Raw genomic sequence first — 22,420 nt, forward strand, 5'->3', positions numbered from 1 at the left:
ATGAGGTTCCTCCGTCTCACTGCTCGCTCCTCTCTTTTATATCCCAAAGGAAACCGGCTCAAGACACAATGCAATCCCATAGATTGAGTCCTGCCTCATAAACACAACTGCAGCCCATCTCCCTTCATTAACATCATAGAGGCAGCATTTACAACACATAGGAAAATCCTAACAGATGACAAAATGGTGGACAATCACACAATACCATGAATCATGGCCCAGCCAAATTGATACACACATTTTTGGGGGACACAATTCAATCCATGACAGTATATATGTACCACAATTTGCTTATCTATTCGTCCGTTGATGGGCATTTTGGTTATTTCCATTTATTTGCTATTGTGAATAAAGCCTCAGTGAACATAGGTGTGCATATGTCTATTCGTGTCATTATTTTTAAATCTGTAGGGTATACACCTAGGAGTAGGATTGCTGGTGCAACACCATTTTCCATAGTGGTTATACCATATTACAGTCCCAGCGGTAATGGATAAGGTTCCAGCCTCCCCACATTCTTGTAACAAAATTTTTTTTTTGTCAGTGCCATTTTAGCTGCTTTTTTTTTAAGATGGTATCTCATTGTCATTTTGATTTGCATCTCTCTAATGGAAATGGCTAATGGGAGTCCTGGTGGCACAGTTAATGGAAATGGCTAATGGGAGTCCTGGTGGCACAGTTAATCACTCTTAATCAGAGCTCTGCTGCTAACCAAAAGGTTGGCAGTTTGAGCCACGAGCCACTCCTTGGAAGCCCTTTGGGACAGTTCTAATCTGTCCTATATGGTAGCTATGAGTCAGGATTGACTTGACAGCGACGGGTTTCGTTTTTTTTTTTTTGTAATGGCAAATGATCATGAACATCTTTTCACCTTTGTTGGCTTCTTGGATGTCCTTTTTGGTGAAGGTTCTGTTCATGTCTTTTGCCCATTTTGTGATTAGGTTATCTTTTTGTTGTTGAGTTGCTGCAGTTTTCTACAGATTTTAGAGATTAGATCCTTAAAGGATAAGTCATTTCTGAAGATTTTTTCCCCCAGTTTGTAGGTTATCTATTTACTCTTTTAATAAAGTCTTTCGATAAGCATAAGTTTTTTGATTTTTATGAGGCCCCATTTATCTATTTTGTCTTCTTCTGCTTGTGCATTTATTGTTATTTTTGATATCCTATTTTTACAAAATATTAGGTCCCATAGTTTTCTCCCTATGTTTTCTTCCAGGAATTTTATGGTTTTAGGTTTAACATTTAGGTCTTTGATCCATTTTGAGTTAGTTTTTGTGTATGGAGTGAGGTATGGGTCCTGTTTCATTTTCCTGCAGATGAATATCCAGCTTTGCCAGCACCATTTACTAGGGACTGTTTCTGCTCCACCGAATGAAATTTGACCGCTTGTCGAAAATCAGTTGTCCGTAGATGGCTGGATGTTGTACCCTGCAATGTTGCTGAATTCCTTTATTAGTTCCAGCAGTTTTCTGGTAGAATCTTTAGGGTCTTCTATGTATAGGATCATGTCATCTGCATATAACATAGTTTTGTTTCTTCCTTCCGGATTTGGATCCTTTTATTTCTCTTTCTTGTCTTATTGTTCTGCCTAGGACGTCCAGTGCAATGTTGAATAAGAGTGGTGATAATGGGTATCTTTGTCTCGTTCCTGTTCTCAAAGGGAAGGCTCTCAGCCTTCCTCCATTGAGTATAACTTTGGCTGTTGGTTTTGTATATATGCCCTTAATTGTGTTGAGAAATTTCCCTTCAATTCCTATTTTGCTAAGAGTTTTTATCAAGGAAGAGCATTGAATTTTATCGAATGCCTTTTCTGTGTCAGTTGATATGATCATATGTGTCTTTTCCTTTATTTTATTTATGTGGTGGATTACATTGATTGATTTTCTAATCCTAGTATAAATCCCACTTGACCGTGGTGTATAATTCTTTTGATATGTTGCTGAAGCCTGTTGGCTAGAATTTTGTTCAAATTTTTGCATCTATGTTTATAAGGGATATTGGTCTGTAATTTTCTTTTTTGTGGTATCTTTGCCTGGTTTAGGTATCAGGTTTATGGTGCCTTCATAGAAAGAGTTTGGTAGTGTTCCTTCCTCTTCTCTGTTTTTGAAGAGATGAATTAGGATTAGTGTCATCTCTTCACCGAATGTTTGGTAGAATTCGCCAGTGTAGCCATCTGGTCCTGGGCTTCTTTTTTTTGGTGGCAGGTTTTTGATGACATCTTCAATCTCTTCTTTTGTATTGGATCTGTTTAAATTTTCTACCTCTGTGTTAGTTTGAGTAACTTGTGTGTTTCTAGGAATTTGTCCATTTCATCTAGGTTCTCAAATTTGTTGGAATACAGTTTTTCATAGTAATCAGGTATGACCTTCTTTATCTCTGTTGGATCAGTTGTAATCTCACCAATTTCATTTTTTAATTTGGTTATTTGCCTCTTCAGAGTTTTGTTTTTATTTTTCTTTTCTTAGTCTAGCCAGTGATTTGCCTATTTTATTGATCCTTTCAAAGAACTGACCTCTAGTTTTTTTTTTTTAATTTTCTATTTCATTTATTCCAGCCCTAGTCTTTATTATTTACTTTTTTTCCCAGCAGTTTTGGCTTCTTTTGCTCTTCCTTTTCTATTTGTTCAAGTTGTTGGTTTAAATTAATGATTTTGGATCTTTCTTCTTTTTTAATGTAGATATTTATTACTATAAATTTCCCTCTGAGTACTGTTTTTGCTGTGTCTCAAAGGTTTGATATGTTGTGTTTTCATTTTTGTCTCAGCCTAGGAATTTTTAAATTTTACTTTTGATTTTTTTCTGTGACGTGGTAGTGTATTGTTTAGTTTCCATGTATTTTTTTTCCCCTTATTTTTCTTAATGTTGATTTCCAACTTCGTACGGTTCCTTCCAGTAATAGAAGCTGCTTTGTATGATTTCAATATTTTTATATTTGTTGAGACTTGTTTTATATCCTAGTATATGGTCTATTCTGGGTAACAATCCTCGTGTGCTAGAGAAGAGTGTGTATTGTTCTGATGCTGGGTGGAGTAGTCATATATGTCTGTTAGGTCCAATTGGGTTATGGTTTTATTTAAGTTCTCGATGTTCTTAGTGATATTCTTTTTAGATATTCTGTCTATAATTGAAGGTGGTGTGTTGAAGTCCCCTACTATTTTTGTGGAGTTGTCTATTTCTTCTTTTATATTAGTATTTGTTGCATGTATTTTGGAGCATTGCTGTTAAGTGCATATATATTTATAATTGTTATGTCTTCTTGCTGGATTGTCCCATTTATTATTACAAAATATCCTTCTTTATCTCTTGTAATAGATTTTGATTTAAAGTCTATTTTATCTGATATTAGTATGGCCACCCCCTTCTTTTTTGTCATTGTTGCTTATTGGTTGTATGGAATATTTTTCTCCATCCTTTTATTTTCAGTCTGTTTGTGTTCTTATGTCTAAGGTAAGTTTTTCGTAGACGGCAAAAGGATAGATCATGTTTTTATATCCATTCTGCCACTCTCTGCCTTTTGCATATGGTGTTTAGACCATTTACATTTAAGATTAATACTGAAATCAAAGCATCTACCTCACCCATTTTGCTATTCGTTTTTTGAGTGTTTTGTATTTTCCTTAATTCGTACTTTTCCATTTTAGTTTGCATTTGGCCGCTTTCTCGTAAGGAGATTTTTTTCTTTCTTCCTTAATTTCATTTGAATTTTTTTTTTCTCAGTGATTTCTTAGTGGTTATCTCATATACTACAATGCGCAACTTACAATTGCAACAACGTTTTCTATATGAACAACAGTTAACATACAACCTTAACATAATAAATCTATTCCTGATATACTTCTCCTTCCCCTATTTCTGTTGGTGTGTCTCCATTAACATCAAAATACAACCTATATTTGATAAATTTACTTTTTATTTATTTCTTACAAACTTGATGTCATATTGTTTGTGGGATTTAATTATTGAGTTTATTCCCTGAAAATTACTTGGTCCTCCAAAAAATTTGAAAACTTGGGGGAAATGGACAAATTTCTAGGAACACTCTACCTACCTAAACTAACCCAAAATGAGGTGGAAAAGCTAAATAGACCCACAACAAAAGAAGTGCTTAAAGAGGTAATAAAAAATCTTCCAACAACAACAAAAAAACCGTGGCCCATACGGCTTCACTGGAGAATTCTACAAAAAAATTTTCAGAGAAGAACTGATACCGATACTACTTAAGATACTTCAGAGCATAGAAAAGGAAGGAATACTCCTGAACTCATTCCATGAAGTCAGCATAACCCTGATACCAGAGCCAGGCAAAGACACTAGAAAAAAAGATAACTACAGACCAATATCCCTCATGAACATAGATGCAAAAATCCTCAACAAAATTCTAGCCAATAGAATTGAACAGCATATCAAAAAAATAACACATCATGATCAAGCGAGTTTCATACCAGGTATGCAAGGATGGTTCAACATTAGAAAATCAATCAATGTAATATACCCCAAAAATAAAGCAAAAGAAAAGAACCACATGATCTTATCAGTTGATGCAGAAAAACCATTTAACAAAGTCCAACATGATTCCTGATAAAGACTTTCAGTAAAATAAGAATAGAAGGGAAATTCCTCAACATAATAAAGGGCATTTATACAAAGCCAACAGCCAACATCATTCTAAATGGAGAGAATCTGAAAGCATTCTCCCTGAGAATGGAAACCAGACAAGGATGCTGTTTATCACCACTCTTATTTGACACTGTGCTGTAAGTCCTAGCTACAGCAGTAAGGCAAGAAAAAGAAATAAAGGGCATCCAAATTGGTAAGGAAGAGGTAAATTCCTATTTGCAGATGATATGATCTTATACACAGAAAACCCCAAAGAATCCACAAGAAAGCTACTGGAACTAATAACAGATTTCAGCATGGTAGCAGGATACAAGATTAACATACAAAAATCAGTTGGATTCCTCTGTACCAACAAAGAGAACTTCGAAAAGGAAATAATCAAATTAATACCATTTACAATAGCTGCCAAGAAGACAAAGTACTTATGAATAAATCTAATCAGGGATATAAAAGACCTATACAAGGAAAGCTACAAAACACTGCTGCAAGAAACCAAAAGAGCTACATAAGTGGAAAAACATACCATGCTCATGTACAGGAATATTCAACGTTGTGAAAATGTCAGCTCTACCCAAAGTGATATAGAGATACAATATAATCCCGATCCAAATTCCAACAGCATTCTTTAACAAGATGGAGAAACAAATCACCAGCTTTATATAGAAAGGGAAGGAGCCGCAAATAAGTAGAGCATTACTGAAGAAGAAGAGCAAAGCAGGAGGCCACACAGTACCTAATTTTAGAACCTATTATACAGCCATGGTAGTCAAAACAGACTGGTATTGGTACAACAGCAGACACAGAGGCCAGTGGGACAGAATTGAGAACCCAGACATAAATCAGTCCATCTATGAGCAGCTGATATTTGACAAAGGGCCAAAGTCCATTAAATGAGGAAAGGATAGTCTCTTTAACAAATGGTGTTGGCATAACTGGATGTCCATTTGTAAAAAAAAATGAAACAAGATCCATACCTGTCTTAGTCTGGGTTCTTTAGAGAAACAAAACCAGTAAAGCATATAAATAAATATATAGAGAGATTTATATCAAGGAAATGACTCACACGGTTGTAGAGTCTGGAATGTCCCAAGTCCATGGGTCAGGCTGGAGGCTTCTCCTGATTCACTTAGCCACAGGAGCTAGCAAACCAAAGATTGGCAGCTCAGACACCAGGGCTCTGGCTCACAGGCTGCGAAGACCAACGAATCCCAAGATCGGCTGGCAAGACTGCAGGTAAACTGCTAGCTCAAGGCCCAAGAACCAGAGGTCAGATGAACAGGAGCCAGCTGCAGGATCCAGAGTGAGCAAAAGTTCTTGAGCCTTGACAGAAAGTCTACTTATATTGGATGTAGGCCACACCCCCAAGGAAACTCCATTTCAACTGATCAGGTACTCACAGCTGATCCCATCATGGAGGTGATCACATTATATCAAACCTCATCATGGAAGTGATTACATCATCATATGACTGCCAAACTACATTATAACTGCCAAACCACTGAGAATCATGGCTCAAGCAAGTTGACACACAACCTTAATGATTACAACACCTCACATCATACACAAAACTAACTCAAAAGTGGATCAAAGACCTAAGTAAAATCTAAAATGATAAAGATCATGGAATAAAAAATAGGACCAATGCTAAAAAAAAAAAAAAAGGGGCCCTAATATATGGCATAAATAGGATACAAACCATAACTAACAATGCACAAACACCAGAAGAGAAAGTAGATAACTGGGAGCTCTCAAAAATCAAACATTTATGCTCATCAAAAGACTTCACCAAAAGAATAAAAAGAGAACCTACAGACTGGGAAAAAATTTTTGGCTATGACTTATTCAACAAGGCTCCAATTTCTAAAATCTATCAGATACTGCAACACCTCGACAACAAAAAGACAGATGATCCAATTAAAAAAATGGGCAAAGGACACGAACAAACACTTCACCAAAGAAGACATTCAGGCGGCTAACAGACACATGAGGAAATGCTCACAATTATTAACCATTAGAGATATGCAAATCAAAACCACAATGAGATACCATCTCACCCCAACAATACTGGCACTAACACGAAATAACAAGTGTTGGGGAGGTTGTGGGGAGATTGGAACTCTTATGTACTGCTGGTGGGAATGTAAAATGGTACAAGCACAATGGAAAACGATATGGTGCTTCCTTAAAAAGCTAGAAATAGAGATACTGTAAGATTCAGCAATCTCACTCCTAGGAATATATCCTAGAGAAATAAGAACTGTCACATGAATAGACATATGCATGTTCATTGCAGCACTATTCACAATAACAAAAAGATGGAAACAACTTAAGTGCCCATCAACAGATGAATGGATAAGCAAACTATGGTACATACACACAATGGAACACTCTGCAAGGATAGAGAACAATGATGAATCCTCGAAACATCTCACAAGATGGATGAGTGTGGAGGGCATTATGCTCAGTGAAATAAGTCAGCCAGAAAAGGACAAATATTGTATGAGACCACTGTAATAAGAACTCAAGAAAAGGTTTACACAAAGGAAAAAGCATTCTTTGATGGTTACGAGGGTGGTGAGGGTGGTGAGGAAAAATCACTAATTAGATAGTAGACAAGTGTCAACTTCAGTGAAGGGAAAAACAACACACAACATAGGGGAGGTGAGCACAACTGAACAAAAGCAAAAGCATAGAAGTTTCATAGACATATCCAACACTTTGAGGGACAGAGTAGGGGGGGTTGGGGGCTGGAGACCATAATCTCAGGGGACATCTAAGTCAACTGGCATAACATAAGTCATAAAGAAGATGTTCTACATCCCACTTTGGTGAACAGCATAGCATCTGGGGTTTCAAAACTTGCAAGTGGCCATCTAAGATACATCTATTGGTCCTATTCCATCCAGAACAAAGGATAATGAATAAAATCAAAGACACAAAGAAAATATTAGCCCCAAGGAGGACTAAAGGATTACATGAACCAGAGACTCCACCAGCCTGAGACCAGAAGATCTAGATGGTGCTGGACTACCACCAATGACTGCTCTGACAGGGATCACAACAGAGAGTTCAGGACAGAGCTGGAGAAAAACGTAGAACAAAATTCAAATTCACAAAAAAAGACCAGACTTACTAGTCTGACAGAGGCTGGAGGAACACCCGAAACTATGCTCACTTCCTCAGACACTCTGCTAACCCAGAATTGAAACCATTCCTAAAGCCCACTTATCAGACAAAGATTAGACGGGCGTATGAAAAGAAAAAAATAACACGTGAGGAACGTGCTTCTTAGTTCAATCAAATGTCAAATGTACGAGACCAAATGGGAACTCTTGCCCAAAATCAAGACAAGAAGGTAGGAAAGGTCAGCAACTGGATGAATGGTCACAGAGAGCCTGGGGTGAAAAGGGAGAGTGTATTCTCACATTACGGGGATTGCAACCAATGTCACAAAGCTGTGTGTGTGTGTGTAAACTTTTGAATGAGAAATTAAGTTGAGCTGTAAACTTTCACCTAAAGCACAACAAAAAGAAAATTACTTGGTCCTTATGATTGCCCATTTCGTTGAATTTTTGGGAGATCTCTGTCTCTCTCTCATTTACTTATTTATTTGTTTTTTTATATAGATATGAGTATTTATTTAATGCTCTTGTCTCTCCATTTGGAGTACTCCTACTCCCCTTAGTAATACTTGCAAAGCTGGCCTGGTAGTGGCAAATTCCCAGAGCTTCTGATTGTTTGGGAATGTCTTAATTTTCCACTTGTTTTTGAATGACAACTTTGCTGGATGAGAAATTCTTCGTTGCCAGTTGTTTTAATTTCAGTATTTTGTATATGTCACTCCACTGTCTTCAGGACTCTAGAGCTTCTGGGAGGAAATCTGCACTGATTTTTGATAGACCCTTATTATGTTATATTGTGTTTTTCCCTTGCTGCTTTCAGAATCCTCTCCTTGTCTTTGGTTTTCAGAGATTTTATTAGGATATGGTGGGGAATTGATCTTTTTGTGTTTCTTCTAATTGGGGTTCATATAGAGAAGTTGGACTATATGGAGAAGAATGGGGCATCAGGATTGGAGGAAGACTCATTAACAACCTGCATTATGCAGATGACACAATCTTGCTTGCTGAGAGTGAAGAGGACTTGAAGCACTTACTGATGAAGATCAAAGGCCACAGCTTTCAGTATGGATAACACCTCAACATAAAGAAAACAAAAATTCTCATAACTGGACCAATAAACAACATCACGATAAACGGAGAAAAGATTGAGGTTGTCAAGGATTTCATTTTATTTGGATTCACTATCAACACCCATGGAAGCAGAAGACAGGAAATCAAACAATGCATTGCATTGGGCAAATTGGCTGTAAGAGATCTCTTTAAAGTGTTCAGAAGCAAAGACGTCACCTTAAGGACTAAGGTGCGCCTGACCCAAGCCATGGTGTTTTCAATCGCCTCATATACACGTGAAAGCTGGACAATGAACAAGGAAGACTGAAGAATTGACACCTTCGAATTGTGGTGTCGGCAAAGAATATTGAATATACTATGGACCACCAAAAGAATGAATAAATCTGTCTTGGAAGAAGTACAACCAGAATGCTCCTTGAAAGCAAGGGTGGCAAGACTACATCTCACATACTTTGGGCATGTTATCGGGAGGGATCAGTCCCTGGAAAAGGACATCATGCTTTGTAAAATACAGGGTCAGCGAAAAAGAGGAAAATCTTCAATGAGATGGATTGATATTGTGGCTGCAACAGTGGGCTCAAGCATAGCAACAATTGTGAGGGTGGCACAGGACTGGGCAATGTTTCCTTCTGTTGTGCATAGGGTCACTGTGAGTTGGAACTGACTCAGTGGCACCTAACAACAGCAATAGTTGCCTGTATTTTCACTTTTATTTCTGTCTCTCTTGAGGCTTGATAAGTTCAGTAATTTTTTCTTGTATGTCTTGTATTCTGTCTTCTATGTACTTGATTTTATTGTTGAATGTTTGCTTTTTCTAATTCAGTTGCTTTATTCTTCAGTTTCAGTAGTTCTCTTTGTTCTCCCCCCCGCCGTGTTTTCAATTTCCTTGTTGAGTCTCTTGTTTCCTGATTACCGCTAGTTTGTTTTCTGTGTCAGTTTTGCTTTCTTCGAACATGTTTAGCACCATAGTCTGAAAATTACCAATTCTTTCCATTAGTCTGGCCTCCATAGAAGAAAATTCTTCTTCTTCATGTTTGCTTTCAATTGGTCCTTCTTCTCTTGTGATTTTGTGTGCTTTACTATTTTTCATTGAGCTTGAGCCACTTGTTACCTTTTTTTTTTTACTTTGAATTTTAAATTCTAGTTTTTTGTGGAAAAATGTTCTGATTGGGTGCCCTGGTGGTGCAGAAGCCAAGCACCTGACTGCCAACCAGAAGGTTGTGGCCTGCACCCATCAGCCACTCCATGGGAGAAACATGTGGCCGCTTGCCTTTGCAAAGACTCACAGCCCTGAGAACCCCATGGGACAGCTCCACTCCACCCCACAGGGTCACTATGAGTCAGAATCAACCCAGCAGCAGTGGTCTTGGTATCTTCTCCTGAGAGCCACTAGAGGCCATTCTTATCCTTTGGATTTTTCCAATGCTGATTCTGGAGTTCTGGATGCTTGATCTCTGAAATTCTATATGCATGTGCAGAGGGAGGTTTAGTTGGTCACGGATGCTGATGTAAGCAGTAGGACTTGACTTTTCTGTGGCGAAAGTGGGGAACTGTCTATGTATTTCCTTCATGGGGACCCCTACACAGGTTCTACCACTGTGTCCCACTGTGGGCAGGGAGCCAGCCATTTCCTTCTGTGTTGCCCATCTTTTTGAAGTATTCCCCTCACACTGCTGCCCTTGCAGTTCCTCCTGGCCCTAGTGCCTGGCCGTCTCAAGCCTCAGTGAGATTCAACATCACTTTCTCACAGCACCATGGTCTCCCTTCATCCCCTTCCAATTGTGCAGTCCACAAAATCCCATCGCCAATCTGTGCCACCTTAAAAAATCAGGCTACAACTTCCTCAGATTAGCTCCCTTTCTGTGTTCCTTGTTTGGAGTGTTTCCCAGCTCCATCCTAAAATAGCTGTAATGACTGAGTGCTTCAGATGTTAGCAGGTAAGTTATCCCAGCTTCTGTGCCATCCCTACTCCCCCTCTCCCCACTTCTTGACTCACTCCAACTCTCCAACACCTCAGCTGTTGTCAAAAATTCTGAGATCTCAGTCTGTGCTTGTTTTTATTCCTTGTTCAATGGACTAGTTACTGGGAAAGTAAATGAGAGTGTTCACTCACTTCACCATCATGCTCCGTCCTCTGGAGTTCACACTTTGAGAAATGCTGGCACCAGCCATAGTGACTGCTTGAGCTCTGGGCTCACATGTGTTAATATATTCAGGATTTTTCTCCTGTCATCTGTTTCTGAGACATTGGTTTCATTTTTCCTTGGATAAACCTCCACTCCTGCTTTATGACTCAGGATGGGCATTGCTTCTTCTAGGAGGCCTTCTCTGATTCTCGGTGTCCAGCCCTTTGCACTGGGTGCATTGGATGTCCTAACCTTAGCACTGAGTGAAAAGGGTGCCCTAACTTGCATTTACCCTGCATGTTAACTGTGTCTTCCCAGACTGTGAGTCTCCAGAGCCTGACTTATTGTGCCTGTGTTTCAGCTGGGAGCTCATGAATGTTCCCCCTGAACTCTACGAGGGCACATTATGCCTCTGAAAATAAAGTCAGACCTGACCTCTGTGCAGACCTGGACTTTCAGCTCACTCCCAGGCCTCATTATTTCCAGAGTGCTTTGCCTCAAGCCTCCTTCCTCTCACATTTTCTTCTTATCAGACTCAGCTCTTAATAACAGTGGCTTCTCCTCTTGGCCTCCAATCTTTAATTTCTGTAGCTTGTGCTCAAATCTAAACTGTTCCATTTATTTGGAGGGTCTTAATATGCTGTAATCACCTGTGGAGAGGGCCAGGTCACTTCCTGGAGGCAAAGCAATATGGTTTCAAGGAAAAAATAAATGGGGGGGGGGGTTATTAATGGTTTCTCAAATGACAACTTCTTCTTCTAAATGCTAGTCTTTTATACTGTCCCCCATTTTTCCTAATAATTTTGAGAAATCTTAGTTCTGTTCCCTTGCCTATTACAAACTTATTAAGAGGATAGAAGAGCTGAGCTTCCTGGAGGCCCATCCTGCAGCAAGTATCACAAGCTCAGGGTGTCTGTGGGTCACAGAGTTTACACTTTGGGAGAAACTCACCTTGTTATGGTGTTGAAGCTGCACCCAGCCTCCATAGCCAAATCTCTGCAGAGGGAAGAGCACAGTTAGACTTGAAGAGATGACATCAGTAAAAGGGAAGGCCTCAGGGCAGGGAGTCCTGATCTCCATCCTTTCCAGTCTCCTCTTCCCATTTTTCCCATACTCAGGTACCACCTATTTATATTTAAATCAGTTTACTTTTTTTTATCTTAAATAAATTTATTTGGAAAGAATATTTATACCATAGAAGTGCTAGTTTTATCTTTTCTCCTAATGCAAATTGCACTTTTAAAATGAAGATGAATATAAAAAATATTTGTCCACATATTATGTAAAATCATCTCATGGACCACTATGGGTACACGGACCTGGAGGATCACTCTTTAGGAATACAGTCTTAGAACATTGCAATCCAGAATAGATCATGAAATCAGTTTAGTGGATAGTGACTCAGCCATTTTTAAAAGCATGGAATAGTATGTGTAGCAGATGCCGTCGGTGCTCCACCTGTATAACCTCTTCTTCACACTTCTGTGCAGCTCCCTCCTTCACCTGCCAGCATCTGCCTTTGTTGGAATGAGGGCTTCACTTTTGCCACTGGCACCTTCTTTGATCAGGTCCTTCTAGCAAGCCAAAAGTGCCAACAAATTAATGTCCCCCACCCAGCAGCCCTCAACCAATGACCGAAGGGAGCTGGCATATAAATACCCCACTTCTCCCACTCCTCAGGCTGGAGAACTCTGAGGTGACTGGCTCCCAGAACACCAATGATTGTGCAGCAGTAACTGGCTCAACAGCAAACCCTTCACTGGCTGCCTTGCTTTCCCTGCCTCATTTTCCCACTCTTCTACTGGTGCTTCCTAGACTCACTTTCAGAATAAACTACCTGAATTTAAATCCTTGTCTATGAATCTCCTTCTTGGAAAATCCAGAATAAGATAGTAAGAAATGGATTGGAATATATTAAAAATGCCTCTCATGTAGTAAGAGTAAATACTGTTTTATGAAACTTATATGAATGTTTGTACTGAGTCACAATATAAAATATATTTCTTCCTGTGTGTGGATAAAAAATTTTGAAAGCCTCTGCTTAAGTGCATAGGTTAGGGCCACAATAGAAGGATCCTGATAGGATGGGGAAGAAAACGAGGAACAGAACATAAATTCCTAAAAAACAAAAACAAACAAAAGAAGTCTACTTATTGGACCAGCTGAGACTGGAAGACTCCTTGAGACTTTGAACAAAAATTTGAATGAAAATAGCCCCCAAGGTCACCTTTTACCTAAACAACAAATTGGCTCACAAAATAAAGAGTATCACTTGTGAGTGCTGTGCTCATTTAAAAAATCATCTGTATGAGATCAAGCAGTCAACGATTACTTTAAAACAAAGATGAGAATGCAAGGGGGCAGGAAAACTACATTAATAGAAATAGAACAACCAGAACAGAAATGTTGAGTAAGTTCATGCATTGTAAAGAATGTAACCAATGTCACTGAACAATTTGTGTAGAAATTGTTGAATGGGAACCTAAAAGCAACTGTGTAACCTTCACCGAAAATACAGTAAAATATTATTATTTTTAAAAAAGGAACACAACAGGAGGCAGAGTCAACATGGCGCTATAGACAGAAGCACCACTCCGTCCCTCCATAGCAAAGACCCAAAAAACTAAATAAAACAGAGACAAACATCAATCCTAGAACCCTAAGCTCAAATGAAGAAATAGGGAACTCAACCAAGCACTAAGCGGAATAAGAAACTGACAGAGAACAGAAAGCAAGGGGAGATATGAGCAGAGGTCCCCTATCAGCTAATGCAGCACAGATTTCCCATCTTGGACTCCTGTTAGAGATCGGCGGGCATGAAGTGCTGGAAAGCAGAATCACAGAGCTCCCAGCAGGAGACAGAGCACCCAGCAACCAGCAATATACGCTTTCCCACTCCCAACCAGCGCAATGATTAAGAGCTTGGCTGCTAACCAAAAGGTCAGCAGTTCAAATCCACCAACTACTCCTTAGAAACCCCATGGGGCAGTTTTACTCTGTCCTATAGAGTCGATATGAGTTGGAATTGGCTAGACGGATTTGGTTTGTTTGGAAACCCTGGTGGTGTAGTGGTTAAGTATTATGGCTGCTAACCAAAAGGTCAGCAGTTCGAATCCACCAGGTGCTCTTTGGAAACCCTATGGGGCAGTTCTACTCTGTCCTATAGGGTTGCTATGAGTTGGAATTGACTCAACGGCAATGGGCTTTTTTACACCCATCCGTTCTTCCCACTGCTTGGCTGCTTGGCTTCCACTTCTTCCCAGCAGGCCGAGCAACTGTGGCCCAGGATGCACCGGCTCCATGCCACTTGAATTCAACCCTCCCACATCAGCTGGCTCTTTCAATGCCATTTTGTTGCTGGTGTTGCTTTTTTCGTTTTTTTTGGCTTCTTCCCTCACTTCCTCCCCCAACTTTCTCTCAAATGCCTGGTTCAATGTGCCATCTTTGCTTCTTCTGGACAGGCTGTGAAGTGCCGCTCCCCTGGGAAACTGCTTCCCTGGTCCATGCTGCCACGCTGGTGGGATCCCTGGGGCCCCTTTTTTTTTGTCTGTTTTCTCAGTTTGGGACTGCCTTCTAGCCGGGCTGTACCTTGGGGCTTGGGAGCCACCTCTCCAGTCTGTGCAGCTGTGCTGGTGGGAAGCCTGGGGGCATTTTTTTTTCTTTTTCTTTTTTTCCTTTTTGTCTTTCTTCATTTCTTGGTTTCTCATCTCTCTCTACTTATCTTATTTTCCTGTCTCCTGAATACCTGGCTCTGCGTGCCATCTCTGCCCCTTCTAACTGGGCTGTCCCGTGTGGCTTGGGAGCCACTTCCCTTGTCTGTGAAGCCACACTGGTGGGATCCCTACAGACTTTTCTTTCTTTTTATTTATCATTATTTCTTTTCTCCTTTTTGTCTTTCTTCATTTCTCAGTTTCTCATCTCTCTCTACTTAACCTTCTTTTCTTGTCTCCTGAATACATGACACTGTGTGCCATCTCTGCCCCTTCTAACCAGGCTGTACTGTGGGGCTTGGGAGCCACATCCCCACTCTGCTCAGCTGCACCTATGGGATCCCTGGGGACCTTTCTTTCTTTTTATGTACTTATTTTTTCCTTTTTGTTTTTCTTCATTTTCAGTTTCTCATCTCGCTCTGATTTTCTTCTTTTTCTGCCCCCTGAATACCTGGTGCTGTGTGCCATCTCTGCCCCTTCTAGATGGGCTGTGCCCTGAGACCTGGGAGCCACTTCCTTGGTTGCTGGTGGGATCCCTGGGGTTTTTTCTTTTTTTTAATTTTTATTTATTTATTTTTTCTCTTTTCCTCTTTGTTTTTATTCATTTCCCATTTTCTTGTCTCTCCACTGCAATGGCAACATCCTTCAGCACTTTGTTGGTTTGTTTTGGCTCCTATTTCTCTCTCATCTCTCTCTTCTTTCCCACAGTCATCTAAGAACCACACATCATAACCTTCCCCTTCCCTCCTGCCTACCTGCACCATGCACTAAATATCACACCCCCAAGCAGCACAGGCATGGCCTATCAGAACCTGCCCTGCACTGACCCCCAGCCAGCCCTGTCAGCCCCAGTACATGTCACAAACAACCTACCCCTGCCCCACCCTTCAGCTGGACCTGCCCTGCTGCACCATACCTGAGTGACTGGCCTTGCCCATTGGACAAAGAGGTGAAAAGTATCATGCCCACAGACTAGCAAACAACAAAGAACTCACAACCCACCTGTTCAGACATAACAAAATAAAAGAAAAAATCGGGACTAAACAAACAAATCAACAATCAGTAAATGAAGAAAATAATTACGGAACATCCTGAAGACAGCAGATGATATCAAAACATATTAAAAAACAGGACAGGATGGTTCCAGTAGGCATCCAAAATAAAACACCAGATGACTTTCCAGTAATAGAAAGGCACTAGAACTACCTGATGGGGAATTCAAATCTCCAATATTCAGAACTATCCAAGAGTTGATACAAAAAGTAGACATAAATGAGGAAAAAATAGACAAATTCATGGAAAAGGCAGACAATTTAATGGAAAATACAGATCAAACAGTGGAAGAATTCAGAAAAACAATACAGGAACAAAATGTCAAAATAAATTCACAACTAGAAATCATACCAAAGCAGCAATTAGAAATCCAAAAAGTAACAAGATTTCAGCAATGGATGGTGTCATAGAAGATCTGAGGAACAGGTTTTAAACAATGGAAGACAAGATCAGTGAAACTGAAGACAAATACTTGGATACAATTTTGTTGGAGGAAAAATCAGAAAAATGAAGAAACCCTGAGAATTATATGGGATACAACCAAAAGCAGAAATTTTTGAGTGATTGGAGTTCCAGAACAGGTGGAGAAAACAGAAAATGTAGAGGATCATCAAGGATTGCTGACAGAAAACTTCCCTAATATCATGAAAGATGAAAAGCCAGCCACCCAAGAAGCTCAATGAACCTCGTATAGGATTGACCCCAAAAGGAAATCACCAAGGTATATCATAATTACATTCACTAAAACCAAAGACAAAGAAAGAATCCTGAGAGCAGCTCGAGAAAAATGAAAAGTCACGTACAGAAGGGAAACAATAAGACTAAGCTCTGATTACTCAGCAGAAACCATGCAGTCAAGAAGGCAATGGCATGACATATATAAAACCTCGAAAGAAAAAAATTGTCAGCCAAGAAAAATATACCCTGCAAAACTCTTGTTCAAATATGATGGTGAAATTAGGACATTTCCAGATAAACAGAAGTTAAGGGAATATGTAAAAACCAAACCAAATTTACAAGAATTATTAAAGGGAGTACTTCAGTTTGAGAACAAACAACATCAGACCACAGCCTGAATCTAGGATGCAAGATTTTACCAGCCAGATACCAACCTAGGAAATGAACTCTTAAGTGCTATTCAAAAGGAAAAGATTTACAACAGGGAACCAGAGAGGTTAATCTGCAAATGACAACAATGTCAGGACAATAAAAGAGGGAATAAACAGTGTAGGTATAGAACTTTCTAACAGAGAGGAAGGCAAGGCAATACCAAGTGATAATAGACTGGTTCAAACCTAGGAAGATAAGGATAAATTCAAGGTAACCACAAAGAAAGTTAAGAAACGTACTAATCAAAATAAAGAATAAAAACATTAAGTCTCAGTAAAAACAAAATATACAAAAAAAGAAAGAAAAAAATCCACAAACAAAAGGAATTCAGCACAGGAGACTAAGAGGAACAAACAAAACGCACCACACACACACACAAAAAGGCACTACAAAATGACAGCAATAACCTCATACCTATCAATAATTACATGAACATAAATGGTGTAATTGCACCCATAAAGAGACAGAGAGTGACAGAATGGATTAAAAAAACAAGATTCATCAACATGCTGTCTACAAGAGACTCATCTTAAAAACAAAGACATAAATTTATTAAAAATCAAAAGATGGAAAAAATATATCAAGCAAACAGTACCAAAAAAAAGCGGAAGTGGCAATACCAATCTCAGATAAAATAGACTTAAAACAAAATCCACCATAAAAGGCAAAAAAGAGGACTATATAGTGACTAAAGGGACAATCAATCATGAAGACTTAACCATAATAAATATCTATGCACCCAATGACGGAGCTTCAAAATACTTAAAACAAACTCTAATAGCACTGAAAAGAGAAATTTACAGTTCCACGATAATAGTAGGAAACTTCAACACACCACTCTCAGTAAAGGACAGAACATCTAGAAAGAAACTCAGCAAAGATACAGAAGATCTAAAGGACACAATCAGCCAACTCGACCTCATAGACATATATAGGACATTCCACCCAACGGGTCCAAAGTACACATTCTTTTCCAACGCACATGAAATGTTCTCCAGAATAGACCACATCTTAGGCCACAGAGCAACCCTCAACAAAATCCAAAACATTGAGATAATACAAAGTATCTTCTCTGCACACAATGCCATAAAAGTAGAAATTAAAAACAGGAAGAGCAAGGAAACAAAAATTAATTACATGGAAACTAAATAACACCCTGCTTAAAAACCAATGGTAATAGAAGAAATCAAAGATGGAATAAAAAAATTCCTAGAATCATATGAGAATGAAAACACATCATACCAAAACCTTTGGGACACAGCAAAGGCAGTCCTCAGAGGTCAATTTACAGTAATAAATGCACACATCAAAAAAGAAGAAAGGCATAAAATCAAAATATTAACTATACAACTTGAACAAATAGAAAGAGAACAGCAAAAGTAGCCTACAACCACCAGAAGAAAAGAAATAATAATGATCAGAGCAGAAATAAATGAAATAGAGAATAGAAAAACAATAGAAAGAATCAACAAACCCAAAAGTTGGTTCTTTGAAAGGATCAACAAAATTGACAAACCACTGGCCAGAATGACTAAAGAAAAACAGGAGAGGATGCGAATGACCAAAATAAGAAATGAAATGGGGGATATTACAACAGATCCAACTGAAATAAAAAGAGTCATAAAAGAATATTATGAAAAACTATACTCCCACAAAACCTAGAGGAAATGAACGAATGTCTAGAGACACACTATCTACAAAACTAACACAAAATGATGTTGAAAATCTGAAGAGACCCATAAAAGGAGAAGAGATTGAAAAGAGAATTTAAAAAACTCCCAACAACAAAAACCCCTGGCCCAGATGGCTTCACTGGAGAATTCTACTAAACATTCAGAGAAGAGCTTACACCAGAACTACTCAAACTTCTTCAGAACTTAGAAAAGGAAGGGATGCTTCCGAACTCATTCTAGGAAGCCAGCATAACCCTGATACCAAAACCAGGCAAAGATAACCCCCCAAAAGTAAATTAAAGACCAATATCTCTCATGAAGATAGATGCAAAAATTATCAACAAAATTCTAGCCAATAGAATTCAGCATCATATCAAAAAAAAATACACCATGACCAAGTAGGATTCACACCAGGTATGCAAGGATGGTTCAACATTAGAAAATCAATCAACATAATCCACCACATAAAAAGAAAGAAAAGAATCACATGATCATCTCCATTGACACAGAAAAGGCATTTGACAAGTCCAACACCCATTCCTGATAAAAACTCTCAATAAAGTAGGTACCAAAACCAAACCAAACCCAGTGCCGTCGAGTCGATTCTGACTCATAGCGACCTTATAGGACAGTGTTGAACTGCCCCATAGAGCTTCCAAGGAGTGCCCAGCAGATTCGAACTGCCAGCCCTTTGGTTAGCAGCCGTAGCACTTAACCACTACGCCACCAGGGTTTCCATAGAGCAGGTATAGAAGGGAAATTTCTCGACATGATAAAGGGCATCTACGAACAGCCAACGTAATTTTTAATGGAGAGGTGCTGAAAACTTTCCCCTTGAGAGCAGGAACAAGACAAGGATGCCCTTTATCACCATTCCTATTTAACTTTGTGCTGGAAGTCCATCAACAGCTCCTGGTCTGTCAGCAATGATGGGTAGACAGTTAAGACCAGGTCACAGTGCTTGGTTCTTAGGGCATGTTACAGGAAGTTGTCTCAGTGGAGTCAGGTCATGGCAGATCCCTCGTCCTGGATCTCTTCTCACCTACAGATTTGGAGGATGGGGAGAGGTCTGGGCCTGGAATATAGTGCAGGATGGATGGGGTGTCTGTGTGTACCTCTAACTGGGGTCTTCTCCAACAGACCTCTTAAGATTTGGGCCAATTCTATTCCAGACTTATTGTATCTGGTCTGGATATCTGCCTGGCATCTCTCAAGTGACAGCATGCAAGGGAAACTGTCAACGAAGGGCCCCAGCCTCTTCCTGAACCCAATTTCTCTCATCTGTGCCCCCTACTTTCCTCTCTTCGTGCATTCAATACCCTCATGCTTTTCTTCCCCTCTTTTTCCTGGAAAAATCTACAGAGAGATGTATGTTGGAGGAGGAGTTGGAATCTGACCTTGATTTACGTTTTACAGTAAAGTCAAGACAATGTGCTCTGGAAATTTGCCATTGAAATATTGCCTTTAACAGAGAAGAAAAGGTTTTATTTCCTTAATTCCTTTCCTCCTCCCTTCTTCCACCCCTTTCTCTCTCTTTCTTAATTTCCTAAGGAACTTTAGCCCGTAAGTTACCTAAAGGTAATACTTAGAGGAGTATTCCATTTGGGGAAGAACAGAGAGGCAGAGGGAGGCAGAGCAAAGGTATCTTACCATACCTAGCAAATGGCTTAGAAGAGACTTGATTTTGTTGAAGTAACTTAACAGCTCTAAGTCACTTTATTATTATTGTTTTTAATGTGTAAAAATACGCTAACAGGAGTAGTCCTGACATAGATTTTACGGGAATTAACTGAGAGAGTGTCTACAAAGTTACTGCACTCGGCCTGGTTTCTACAAAGGGCTTCATACATGTGAACAGTGATGATGATGGTGTTGATGGTGGCAATGGTGGTGACAGTGGTGGCAGTGACAGTAGTGGTAGCCGCGATGGTGAGGCAATGGTGGTGGTGTGATGAGTTGGCAGTGGTGGTGGTAAGGTGGTAGTGGTGGTGAAGATGGTGGTAGTGGTGGTAGTAATGGTGGTGGTGATGGTGGTAGTGTGGCAATGGTGTCAGTGACAGCAGTGGAGATGATAGGTGGTGATGGTGGTGGCGGTGGCAGTGGTGGTGGCAGTGACAGCAGTGATGGTGGTGGTGGTGATGGTGGTGGCGGTGGCAGTGGTGATGGCAGTTGTGGCAGTGACAGCAGTGATGGTGGTGGTGGTGATGGTGGTAGTGGTGGCAGTGGTGATGGCAGTGCTGTCAAGGACAGCAGTGGTGATGATAGGTGGTGATGGTGGTAGTGGTGGCAGTGGTGATGGCAATGGTGGCAGTAGCAGCGGTGGGGGCAAACGGTGATGGCAGTGGGGGTGGTGACGATGGTGGTGGTTGTGGCAGTGTATTTCTCCTCTAGGCGGAGTAAAGAATAAGGTTATGGCTTGGGTGCAGGCATTAAGGAAAGCTATGAAGAAAGGCACTGGTGGGGGGCACGAAGACAGGAGCCCTTGTTACTCTGTGCTCATCCCTCCACTTTACTGGGAAGCCTGATGTGCTTATTTGGGGAAACTTTATTCTGCTATGAACCTGGGCTCAACATAGCTCCCTAGTTCTCTTCCTAGGCTGGGGTCTGAAATTTATGACGCCGGGTATAATTTTGGCTAGTACGTTAGCCAGGAGGTCTTTACAGTCTGAAAGCGTTTGACTGACAATGCCCAATATCTTGTAGGCATTTATGGGCATAAGAAATAAAAATTTTCAAGGAAATTCAGCCCTTTGTACAAGAGATGTGTTTCTGAAATAGGCATTTATACACCAGAGGTTGATAAAATGAATTTCACTTTCAATGCCTTGGGAAGTTCACACATTCACGAGGTGAATAATGACCCTTCTACGAGATAAAACCAAATATGCATCCTCAAAAAGGTTGTTTAAAAGTCATGTTATGTCTGGGATATTGTCTCCTAAAAACTTACAGTGGTCAAGTGCAATTAAACAATTGCCACAAGACAGATGTAAATATATAAATTTTGTTGCTGTCGCTGCTGCTGCCGAGTGGGTTCCAACTCACAGCGACCCTACGTACAACGGAACGAAACACTGCCTGGTTCTGCGCTATCCTCACATCCTCACAATCATTGTTATGCTTCAGCCCATTGTTGCAGCCACTGTGTCAGTCCATCTCCTTGCGGGTCTTCCTCTTTTTTGCTGCCCCTCTACTTTACAAAGCATGATGTCCTTCTTCAGGGACTGAGTCCTCCTGATGACATGTCCAAAGTATGTAAGAAGTAGTCTCACCATCCTTGCTTCCGGCTGTACTGCATAAATTTTATTAAAGGCCAAATTTTTTACCCCATCTAAAATTAGAAGAATCTCTGCAAGCCCTGCTATTGAGCATATAGTAAGTGGCCAATTCAGCTTTGCTGAAGGAAAGAGCCCGAGAAGCCTTATCTTCATTATTGTTGTTATAAATAATCTCATGTGACTCAACCAGAAATAACTTTTGCCATGGTTCCTTGAGCGACGATCCTCCTATTTGTGACAACAGAAAGAGTGGGCCCTGATGCATCAGAAACTGTTTAATCAAGTACCCCCTGAATTCTCTCTCTTTCCACATTAGATTTTCTTTTTCAAAGATCCTAACTTCAGCTCTGAGTAAAATCGTGATCAGCAAGGTAAAAAGAGAAGAGACTTCTGTTTCTCAAACGCCAGTGCTTTGCCGTCATCTGTTAATCATCAACCCAGGTGTGTTGACTGTGTTTTCTATTTCTTCATGTCACAAGGAGGTCAAGGTAATGGAGGTGTGTATTAATATTTCACAAGGGAAGGAAAGTCTTAGATTTACAACCTGTTGGGGTCATCACTCAGGGGAGGGGAGTAGACACTAAAATCATCTTCTAAAAAAGAAATAGAAGTAGTACTGGTTTATTCTTCTTAATTCTTTCATTGGGAGATCTGAAATAAT

The 22,420-nt window shown here is 39.9% G+C and overlaps 1 protein-coding gene across 1 annotated transcript in view; it reads right to left on the reverse strand.

Annotated features, from left to right (window-relative positions):
• Positions 1-22,420, reverse strand: part of ACMSD (aminocarboxymuconate semialdehyde decarboxylase) — a 120,505-nt gene that overhangs the window by 92,867 nt on the left and 5,218 nt on the right. The window contains exon 2 of the mRNA XM_010586348.2: positions 11,887-11,931. Within this exon, the coding sequence (XP_010584650.1) occupies positions 11,887-11,931 (45 nt within the window). The remainder of the gene's footprint in view (positions 1-11,886; positions 11,932-22,420) is intronic.

This window comes from Loxodonta africana, chromosome 6 (assembly GCF_030014295.1).
Source record: "Loxodonta africana isolate mLoxAfr1 chromosome 6, mLoxAfr1.hap2, whole genome shotgun sequence".
Lineage (NCBI taxonomy): Eukaryota > Metazoa > Chordata > Mammalia > Proboscidea > Elephantidae > Loxodonta > Loxodonta africana.